This window comes from Curcuma longa, chromosome 10 (assembly GCF_044706935.1).
Source record: "Curcuma longa cultivar G26 ecotype Majalengka, Jawa Barat chromosome 10, ITB_CL_G26_1.1, whole genome shotgun sequence".
Lineage (NCBI taxonomy): Eukaryota > Viridiplantae > Streptophyta > Magnoliopsida > Zingiberales > Zingiberaceae > Curcuma > Curcuma longa.
The window spans coordinates 9,333,598-9,345,461 of NC_133870.1; the positions used below are offsets into that span (position 1 = coordinate 9,333,598).

An 11,864-nucleotide genomic window follows, 5' to 3' on the forward strand; every position below is an offset into this window, starting at 1 on the left:
AAAGGCAGTTCTTGAATAGTAGCGTGCGTCCATTCCAAGTTGGGCCATCTGCTTCGTATGTGTACTTGTTCCCAGTGTGACTGTAGGCGGCGGTACAAGTCAAGTGCAAATGGACGTGTCTTGTTCCGTAGGGGTGAGAATGTGGAATATATTCCAAAGTCTTGAGTTATCGAACTGTCCCTTCGATTTAGCCTCATCCTCTTCGACAAATCCCCCAATGGAATCTGTTGAATTGGCTGGCATCTAAGTGTTCATAGTTTATCGACAAAACATTAGTTAGTGGATCATTGTTATACAAAGGGCTAGCCTCTTTGATTATGATGACCGTCTAACGGATAATTAGACATCTCATGTTAGAGTTTCAACTGCAGTGTACTATAGATTGAGTCTCTATGAATACTTTTTGATTTATCTTGATGGTTGATAGAAAATTTTTATATGATTGAAATCGGTTTTGATAGTTGGGTATCTGATACAAGAGGCCAACGCTTCCTAGTCACCTGTGGCTGTGAGTTTACTGGGCTTAATGGGCTAGGCACAACCGAGCCAACTAATCCATTTCTATGTAGGGGTATAAATGAGTCAAATTACTCGCGAACTATTCGAATCTCAATTCAAAATTTTTTTTGTTCATTTAAATTAACGAGCCGAGTTCGAGTTTGATTTCAAACTCGTAAACATACTGAGCCGAGCTCGAGTTTAACAATATTTGATTCGTAAGCTCATGAACATGTTCGTTTAAAAGTTTAAGAACGTGTTCGTTAAGAGGCTCATCAACATGCTGGTTAAAATGCTCGTTTATCATATATATAATATATATATTATATAAATTATAAATATTATAATATTATATATCAACGAGTCGAGTTTAAACTAAACTCGTTTAACTTTTAAATGAGCTATTTTCGAATCGAACTCGAACTAAATTCTTTAACTTTTAAATTAGTTATTTTTGAATTGAACTCAAGTCGTTTATGAACTATTTAATTTCATTACGAATCAAACTCGAATCTAAGAAATTAAGCTCGAATCAAACTCGTATCAAACTCGAACTTAAGAAAAAAAAATTGAGCTCGAACTCGAGCCTCACTATTCGATTTAGTTCGGTTCGAATACCAACCCTAAATTATGTGTAGCGATGGAGGTGTTAGATTAGTGTAGGTGGGAAAGGGAAGGACGGCGGAGGCGATAATGGTGGTGGTGCAACAATCGGCGGAGCAGGAGGGAATGGAAAAGGAAACATAGGCGGCGGCGGCGAAGGCGGCGCAAAGAATGGAGGAATCGGGGTGAACGGAGGGAAGGGTAAAGCCGGCGAGGGCGGCATCGGAAACTGCGGAGGCACTGGCGGGAAGGGGAAAGGAAAGGTCGGCGGAGGGGGAGGAGCGGCCACGGAAGCGACGGCGGGATGGGGAAGGACCGAGGTGCGCGCATTCCCCTCGCCTGATCTGACCGCAAGGTGCTCGCCGGAGCTTCTCAAACCAGGGACATCGCAAACGATCGACGGGCTCTCGAGCAGGCTCACTCGGCAGGAGGAATTCAAATCCTAGCCTTCTCTGCACTCAAATCCATCCACCGCCGGGATTTCGAGCATGTTCACGCCAAATTTATCAGTAATTCTCTCTTTGGCGAAGAACAGCGACGAGAGAACGATGAAGTTCGCCGGAAAACGAGCTTTTCGTTGCTTCCTCCTCCATCTCGGCTCGACAGATCTATTGTTGACTAGACCGGTTACCATATCTGGCTTCCATCAAGCCGGTCGGGTTCAATCCCAATAAACAGATTTGATCCTAAAATTTACTTTTCTTAAAATTTCTACCGGTCTGGTTCCACGGAAGTTTTCCCCTACCACCTGGGTAAATCGGGAAGTACATACGACGGCCAATCCAGATGCCCAACATCCTTTGATTGCGTTCCTCATTTAGAAGAAAATTCTTACAAATACGTCGTAACTGAGGATCGAACCGTATGTCCCTAGGTCACAACTCGGATGTCCTACTTTTGCACCATTGTCCCGGGATAAAATGATATAACATATATTTGCAATTTTGCCTTTCCGCTAGTATTTTTTTATTTCTTCAGCAAATTATTAAACAGCATACACAGTATGCAATTTTATATTTATCAAATTATATAATCGTTTCTAATTATGTCCCTATTTAATCGACTGATGATACATCAGATTAATTGAATGATGATACCATCAGTTGGGGCAAATTTGCCAAAATGATATATCATCGATTGACTATTATATATAACGATCAAATTCATCAATCGATTTTTAAATTTATTGTGTTCGATTGATAATCAATATTAGATTGTTCATAACTCATCAATTGACTGTTAGAATCATTATACAGCTTTGAAAGTATCTCCAAATTATATTAATTATAAAAATTCATAATTCTTTATTTAGGTTATTAAATCTACAGGATGATATAAGGAATGCATGAAAAATCAAGATCATTATATTTCTAAGAGCCTTCTGAGTATAATTATCTCCTCAAATCTAAACTCAAATTAAGAGTTTGGATTGATCGATAAAATTACCAGGTACTTTAAATTGAATAATCGCTATATGATTTAATAAATATAAAAGGAAATAATAAAAATAACAATTATTGTAATATAAAAATACCAGGTCAAATTAAAAGCTCAATAAGGAAATAATAAAAATAACAATAACTTTGCAATCGCTTCACCGAGGGCATTCTCCCTCCTCCGTCTTCGTTGGCTGCGGCGCGATCGGGCGATGGCTTCTCATCTCGCGCGTCGTCTTATCCGTCGCCCCGTCTCGGTAAACTCTGTCTCCTCCTCCCCTTCTCGACTTCCTTCCTTCCTACCTGAAGTTCAAGATCTGTGTTTTTTTTGTCCGATGATTTCCTGTTTTCTTTGTAAGCTGCTTGTTGGTGCGATTTGATGGTAGACCGCGATCCTTGTCGAGAGGATGATTGCGTTTTTCTTATTTTCTTCGCTTGTCGAGAGGTTGGAGTTGTGGCCTTGCGAGGTCGTAAAGTGGAGCGTCGATGTCTTTTCGATTCTCCTTCTGTTTCGGAGGAGTTGGATCGGATGAATGAGATGTGGATCTAGACGGAGACGTGCTACTTGGATAGGCAGAAGAGAATCTAAAGACGTTTAGTCATTAACGGTGGAGATCCTTTTTAGGGTTTTGTTTCCTGACCCTTATCGTGTCGACATGAATGGACAACTTTGCAATCATAAGAAAAATTTCTCTTTTATTACTTTTCCTTCGAAATTTGGATGTCAAACTGCCTTTTTGTTTTCGCAATTGATTGTTAACCCATTTACAGTTTGCTCATTTTTTTTGGGTTCATTATGCAACTATGAAATGGCAAGCTGAAATTCGAACAAGCCTCAATTTCAAAATTTTAGCTTCACCGAGCATTTTCAAATTCCCAACTTATACTGCAATAAATACACGTTGCTTCGTGGTAAAAATTCCAGACTAATGTCTGGATTTGGGAGTTTGGAGCTTTAATAGTCTTCTTTGGCTATTATTTATTGTTGTTCTAAGGCCACATACACTGGAAGTATGATTAGGCCGGTTCACTCTGTTTCAATATTCTTATCGTTAATTCTGTATACCATGAATCATAAAATATTTTTCTCTGCATTTTTCTTCAGGCATTATTTTTCTTGAGAAGTTATGGGCATGCCCGCCACATTAGCCATTACATTCTCCGCGGTGATTTATTTTCCTGTTTCAAGTTTCCTTCTCCATGTAGTACAAAGTGAGTATTGATGTCAATTTTGCTTTCAGGTGGTTCTGTCTGTACAAAACCTATGAGGTTAGTGTTTTACTTTATTTTTGAAATAATTGTTGCTTTGTTTGGATGATGCACCACCTGCTCAAACATGAATTTATTTAGTAGAATCTATGTTACCTGTGCTGCTTATTGTATACATAATTCTCCTTGAATTTGCAGAGAGGCGATGGAGTTCTTCCCAAGGCCATCACCTTACAAATGCTGGAGTAGGTCATTTGCTTCTGATGGTGAGTTTCATTTACCGGCTTTGAGGACATTCTTATGATTTTTGTTTTTTTTGGTTTCCTTACCTTCACTTTTTTCCTTTGTTGAAGGTGATTTGGTTGACGCTGTTGTTCCATATATGGGGGAATCTATAACTGATGGAACTTTAGCAACCTTCCTGAAGAGTATGTTATCTTTTTGTTCTTACTCTTTTCACCAAGATGTGTCTTGAATCACGCGCTGATCGAAGTTACCCTTTTATATTCTGTTCTTTTGTACAGAATGTGAATTGAACCATCATTAGTTGGTTTATATCTTTTTGTGAGAGTAGAGAAATTTTGAAAGGAAATGTCGCTCAACGGAATGATAACTTTTCTTGATTTCCTTGATGGAGAAAACTTGCAAGTCATTGCAACCTCATGACTGATTATTTATGAAATCACCTAAACGAAGCATCAATTTACGTCCTACAAAGTGAGAATTTGATGTTCTAATTAGATACCAGATCTTGATCCGGACAAGAATGCTTAAAGACTGATATTAAAGAAGTAATAACTAATAGCGATTCAACCATTCCTAGTTGTTATGGCAAGTTAAAAAACTGGCCTATCTCTTCCTAACACAATAGGCCTTGCCACTAGAGCAACATGTAGCTTCTCCCTTTAACAGGGAATAAAAAACAGCAAGGATGGGAAAATAAATAAATAGGCTCTCATAGCTTGTTTGCTACCAAGTTGAAAGTAAAAGAGTACTTGATTTTGAAGAATGCAATTATACCCATGAATATAAGTTCATAACTAAAACAATATTACTCAATTTGGGACTATCCATTCTAGTAAAACCAACAATAATGTCCATATTTGGAATCAACTATGCAGGTTCTTTTGTGTCATTGAGCTATGTGTGATGTCTTATCCTTGGTGATTCCAAGGTGATTTAGGTCTCCATCAGTTGCGTAAATTTTATTTGACCATCTTTACACTATTAGTCTTGCTTCAATAGTTGCCTTACATATTCATCTCTATCAATTTTTCTCATTTATAAATGTGAAATCAAAGCTTTGAGTCTTATACATTGATATTGCAAACAGAACCTGGTGATAGAGTTGAAATGGACGAACCAATTGCACAGATTGAAACTGACAAGGTGTCAGTGCTCTCTATTCTTATATAAAACATTTTTTAATTAGTTTACGGTTACATTTGAGATCCTTTAATCAACTTCTGTTATATTATTATATATTTCAGGTGACTATTGATGTAGCTAGTCCTGAAGCTGGAGTTATCCAAAAGGTTTGAGATTCTACTTGTGCTACTTTTTTTTAAGACCTTGTATATTTTTGAGTTTTTGATTGCCATGTACTACTGATAGTTCATTGCCAAAGAAGGGGATACAGTGACTCCTGGAACCAAAGTAGCCGTTATATCCAAGTCTGCTCCTAGTGACACTCATGTTTCTCCATCAGATGAGAAGCTTGGTAAGGACACTGGAGCTGCTGTTCCTGCTGAGAAGAAGATTGACACACAAGTGCCGAAGTCTGAAGTTCCTAAAGTGGACAAACTGAAAACACCTCCTCCTCCTCCGGTCCCTAAAACCTCACCCTCGGAACCTCAACTTCCTCCCAAGGAAAAGGAGAGACGTGTAGGCCTCATTTGATTAAAATTTATGATTGAGTAAAACAGTGGGAGTGTCCTGTGTGATAATTGCTTAGTATAATGCAGGTTCCTTTGCCAAGACTAAGGAAAAGAGTTGCTACACGTTTGAAGGATTCACAAAATACATTTGCGATGTTGACCACATTTAATGAAGTGGACATGTAAGTACTTCTTGAATTCTATTCTTGATGCAACACATATCTAACCTAGCATATTTTGTTTTCCTCTTTCTATTTTTTGTTTTATCGAGTATATATAATCATAAAATGGTATAATCTTAAAAGTGTAAATTTTGTGTCCATGCTACATGAAATTAGCTTGTTTGCCAAAAACAAAAGGAGGTAGTTGTTTAAATATTTTTTTCTTTATTATATTTGTAAACATGAAGAAGGGGAGCCTTAGTACAACGGTAAAGTTGTTGTCGTATGATCTCGTGGTCACGGATTCAAGTCGCAGAAATAACCTTTTGCAATGTAGGATAACACTGCGTACTCACGTAGTCCGGCTTTTCCTCGAGATCCCACATTTACAGGGGCTTCATTCATTGGGTTGTTCTTTTTTTTATTATATATTTGTAAATATGAAGGGGAGTCTTGACGCAATGGTAAACTTATTGTCGTGTAATCTTGTGGTCACTAGTTCGAGTCACTAGAATGACCTTGCAATGCAAAGTAAGGTTATATACAATAGACCTAATGTGGTGTGACTCTTCCTTGGGATCCCGCATTGACGGAAACTTTGTGCACCGGGTTGTACTTTATATTTGTAAGATGAAGGAAGATTGATTGGTTAATGGGACGGAAAGGCAATTCAATTTCCATGTCTCATGATAACCGATGTCATTCATGATCTTACTCTTCTCAAATAAGTTCTAGGTGACATGGTCTATGACCCCCATTGGTTTGCCTAATCCTTTGTGTTAACCTCAAGATTGATTGTTATGTTACAAGGGCATTTTAGGTCTCTAGGTTATTAATATTAGAGGGGCTGATTCTTCTACTATATGTCCAGGGTGAGTTGTGTTGAAGTCTGTGGGCTACACCTTATGGCCTGGTTGAACGGTAACTTGAATACTTGAGGGCTCGATTCTTCTACTATTAAGTCCAGGACAAGTTGTGTTGAAGTCTGTGGGCTACACCTAGTGGCCTTGTTGGATGATAACTCAGTAGGATAAATGGGTCGTTATAAGAGGATTTTAGTTTACAAGCAGCCGAGTGCCTCATTTAACTTCTTTCTTGAGGCCTGCACTAATATAAGTTATGATCGATTGTTAAATAAGTGGAGAGATGATCTCACTGGGAAGCTGTCCATCTTTCATTTAGTGAGTCTTCGCCAGATGACAATATGGTGGAGTTTTATTTTTTCTGATTTGCAATATGCTCTATTCTTTGTTGTGGGAGAAAAGAAAAGATTGTGATGAAATTCACATGACTAACAAGTCACTAAATTCACATTCTTAGCATACCAAAAATAGATGATTCATATGTGAACAATACTTATCTATAAATTGGAATATCATATTAGCTTGTGATCATGAGGAAGCAAGTGTAACTTACTTTGAAAGCAGCAAGGAGTCTTCCGTCCATTATATGAAAGAAATAAAAGCCAAATTTTATTTTTCATGATATAAGTGGAGAGGTAAAATTTCAATTCAGCGGGATAAGACTTGGTTTGTTGTTTCTGTTGAAGTGGAGAGGTTAGTGAAGTTGAAAGCTATTGTAGAAAAATATATCTTACTTCATGGAGACTCAATGAATGACAAAATTAAGTTGACACCAGATGTTCACCAGGAAGAAGAGCAAATCTTGCTGCACCTTTAACAATAGGCTCATATTGAATCTCATATATCTTGAACCACATGACAATCCTTCCGTAAATGTCTCAAACAATTCGACTTAGCGTTGGGGATCTGATAAGTCGAGTAGCTTGTTTTTGGCCATAGGAGACAGGTTGGACAAAAAAATGCAGTAGTTGCAGTATTTTAATCATAGGGGAAAAATTAGAAGAAAAATTGCAGTGTTATACTTTGATTATCGCATATTCCATTCATATAGCAGAAATAAAGGAGTTGCTTAGAATATTTAACAAAGCTGTGCCAGCAGATTGTTGTCTTAATCGCCAAATATTGTAACTTGATGGCGTTCTTAATTCCATCATAAAGTAAAAAAAAGTTCATATTTTTATATTAATTTATTAATTTCCAGTCAAACCGAATTTTGAGCAGATGTGGGAAAGTAGGCCAAACATCAAAGATGAAGACTGATAGGAAAGAAGCAGTATTGAGGGTAAGGAGAAGGAAAGAAGTGAACATGGTAGGAAATTGTTTCCTTGACAGGAATGATGCGCTAGTAGTGATTGACAACGTGAAGGAGTGATGATGGACATTAATACTACCTTTGGATCATCGAATTAAATTGTTCTGGAATAGAATAATTATTTCTTGGAAATGGCAATGATAAGTAACAGAAAAAAGAGTATGTATTCCCGGTTGATCCATTGAATGAAATTAGATGAACCAATTTTAATTTCTATGGTTGGATTATAGGGATGTTATAAGTAATCAAATCTCCACAATGATAAAGTATTTCTCCAAGTAAGACAGTGGTTTGTGTGGCTTGCCAGATAGTACCTACATTCACTTGGACATTTGGGGATCCTATTCAATAGTAAGGAATAGCTAATTAAGATGATTCAAGAATAAGAATTTCATGGGAATTGGTATTCCGAGTTAATTTTTGTAACCAAACAATATTTATCCATGAAATTCATAGGGGATGAAATAGCAATTCTTGTGAACCAAGCTCACCATAAGATCAATGATTTGACAACTTGAAGGGAGGGTGAACTCTATCCAGTGCTTATCTATATATAAATAGAGTTAGTCAAAATTGAATTAATGCCTTAATGATGTGATGCCAATTGGAGTGAAATGGAGGTTGAAGAACGGGGCTGGAGGATGTCAGTTAAGGAATCAATTTTGGAAACAACAAAACTTGTCCCTTCCAATCTTTGCCACATATATTAATATTTTTGCTCAAAATCAAAAGGGTGCTCCTTTTTATAGGAATCATCAAAGGGATGCCCTTTTTTATTTTTTATTTATCAAAAGTGCATCTCAGCCTATCAGTCCCTTGTAAAATTACACAGTTACCCTTAAGTGTACTGTTTGGCCAGTTTTGACTCTGGCAGATCGATTTTAATATTTTGGCGAGTCGGTTTCAAATTTAAAGTCTGAACCATTCCATTCGGGTGGATTTGATCAGTTCAACAACATTCATGTTGTAGCAGCTATGATTTCATAGCTGCTACAACGTATATTTAACTTGTTCAAAAATATTCATGTTGTAGCAGTTACGGTTTCGTATCTGCTACAATGCAGATTTAACTTGTTCACTTAACATTCACATTGTAGTAGATTTGAAATCGTAGCTGCTACAACTCAGACTTACCTTATTCAACAATATCCACGTTGTAGCAACTACAAACTATAGCTGCTACAATTCGAATTTATCATGTCAGCAATATTCACGTTATAGCAGTTACGAACTATAACCTGTAACAGCTACGAAACTGTAGTAGCTACAAAATTGTAGTTGTTATAACGCGTATTTATTCTGTTCATACAACTGGCCGACCGGTTTTAGATTTAATGTGTGCGGCAATAGATAATAATGTCGAATAATATATGTGAGGACAGTTGTGTCATTTTACAAGGGGGGCTGGTGGAATGAGGCACTCTTTTGATAAAAAATGAAAGAGGTGCACTCATGTGATGATTCTAAAAAAAATAGGGGTGCTCTTTTGATTTTTGCCCAATTTGTTATGTCAGCCTTTAATTACAAGCATACTTTGGATCTTTCCTTCATTTTGTTATAACATGATGTAGAATCCTTTCTGTTTCTTGTTTCCTCCTGTTTAATTCATTGGACAACTGCAGGACTAATCTGATGAAGCTCCGCTCTGATTACAAAGATGCCTTTGTGGAAAAACATGGTGTGAAGCTGGGACTCATGTCTGGTTTTCTTAAGGTAATTGACATGGCGACGGTGTGCACCCTTTTATTTGCCTGTCTATCTAATGTTAGTTTTTCATGTTGTTAGGCTGCCGTGTCTGGACTCCAAAATCAACCAATCATCAATGCAGTCATCGATGGCGATGACATCATATACAGGGACTACATTGATGTCAGTATAGCTGTTGGTACGCCTAAGGTCTGTTCAATGGCTAATCGACTTGGATGATCTAATTAAGTAGTTTTTAAACACTTTTATTTCATGCGCATTGTGGTGGTGTCCTACATTGTTTTTGATCTGCATTATTTTGTGTCCTGAAATGCTGTTTCAAGGGTTTCAAAAATTCAATCGCCTATCCATTCTTAATTTCCGCAGGGCCTTGTGGTTCCAGTCATCCGCAATGCTGATAGAATGAACTTTGCCGATATAGAAAAGGAGATTAACACCCTTGCTAAGAAGGCCAACAATGGGACAATTTCGATAGATGAGATGGCTGGAGGCACATTCACCATTTCGAACGGTGGCGTCTATGGAAGTCTTCTCAGTACACCAATCATCAACCCCCCACAAGTAAGGAAACTAAATGCTTTGAAACCTTAGGATTGAGCTTTGGCTCTGATATGATAAACTAACTGTTGCATGTTTCTGCAGTCTGCTATCCTAGGAATGCACTCCATAGTGTCCCGTCCGATGGTGGTTGATGGTAACATCGTCCCAAGGCCGATGATGTATATCGCACTGACCTACGATCACCGATTGATTGACGGAAGAGAAGCCGTCTTCTTCCTGCGACGTATTAAAGATGTGGTTGAGGATCCACGAAGGCTTCTTCTCGACTTGTAGCCACATTGAGAGCCCGACGATGCATGAATGGCCGGCTTTTGTCACAAATAAAAAGATACTGTCTTGAAACAAATTTTATGAGTTGCATCATGACCTGTGTTTTTGAGCAGGTCGCGTATTAGTTCACTGTGGAATTTGAGCTTCCATGACCGCATTGAAAGTTTGGAGACATTTATTCGAGTAGAATGTTGTGTCGAAAGTGTTATGTTGCAGATCGAACCTGATCTGAGCAGGTATATGATAATTTTTCACAGTTAATCTTTTCCAATCTTTTTTCATTGAGATGCTAGCATGCTTATATTTTAAGGAAATGGCTTCAAGTAGGTGTTGTTTCAGGGATTAGTTTTGTGGATCTGCTATCAAAGTGATAGTAATGATGAAATAGCTCGTCTCTCAGGCTTAATTTATCTGGAAGAAAAGATAGGAGTCAGAAGAGAGAAACAAAATAAATACTACAAAATTTGATATGGATCATAGATTACCCACCATCTTTTTAATCCATCGTTTTAAAAGTATATAAAGAACACATGAATTGCACCCCTATAGCTGATTAAATAGAGCACTTACTAATTATAAAAAAAAGGCGGATTGAAATTTTATTTTATTTATAAGGCACACTGAAATTTTATTTTTTAAAAAAGGCACGAATGATTCCGTTTTATCCCTGCGATACTATTTTTTCATCTCTCACATCTATATAACATTTAATATTTTCTTTTTCATCTCTTTTTTACATCCAACATCCTTTTTTTTTGTGTTTTTCCTTTTAAATTAAAATCACTCATTATAATGTTGGTTTTTAAATATCAATATTATAATATTTTAAAAGTTTTAAATTATTTTGAATACTATTGGGAGAATTTTAAAATAGTAAACGAGGGTTTATTTGGGTGAAGGTTCGCCTAATAAACTAATAGGATTTGAAATGAGTCCGATCGGAACTCTCTTAGTTCATCAATGGATTTTGATTAAAATTGAATGATAAACTTAGGGGATTCATATTTCTGAAAACTTGAACAATTTTGATCTTGAGTCTCCTATACAAAGTTATAGGTATATGACAATTGACACAGAGTCTGAAACTTTCTAAACTTTTTGAACAATGCTGGAAATCATTTATAATAATAATGGAGGACACTTTGAACTCTAGGGCATTAAAAAAAATGATAAATCCCAGTCAGTCTCATGGCAATAAAAGAAAGTTTTCCACCGACCACCAAGGTAAATGAAGCGCATACGGCGGTCAATCCAGATGCCCAGCATCCTTTTGATTGCGTTCCCCATGGAAGAAAATTTCTACAAATACGCCGTCCATCAATGGGAGTGCACCATTGCCCCGGGGACAACTCCAGGGCATTAAAGAA

The 11,864-nt window shown here is 37.2% G+C and overlaps 1 protein-coding gene and 1 pseudogene across 1 annotated transcript; one reads left to right on the forward strand and one right to left on the reverse strand.

Annotated features, from left to right (window-relative positions):
• Positions 1-1,147: 1,147 nt before the first annotated feature.
• On the reverse strand, positions 1,148-1,735 carry LOC141835610 (uncharacterized; annotated as a pseudogene).
• A 964-nt stretch (positions 1,736-2,699) lies between these two features.
• LOC141835843 (dihydrolipoyllysine-residue succinyltransferase component of 2-oxoglutarate dehydrogenase complex 2, mitochondrial-like) lies at positions 2,700-10,770 on the forward strand. Its single transcript, XM_074723223.1, has 13 exons — positions 2,700-2,794; positions 3,643-3,703; positions 3,779-3,806; positions 3,945-4,012; positions 4,100-4,174; positions 5,080-5,135; positions 5,237-5,281; positions 5,361-5,630; positions 5,711-5,805; positions 9,582-9,672; positions 9,745-9,855; positions 10,033-10,227; positions 10,309-10,770. Exons 1-13 carry the CDS (start codon positions 2,750-2,752, stop codon positions 10,498-10,500), a joined length of 1,332 nt encoding a protein of 443 aa, XP_074579324.1. The 5' UTR covers positions 2,700-2,749; the 3' UTR covers positions 10,501-10,770.
• Positions 10,771-11,864: the final 1,094 nt, after the last annotated feature.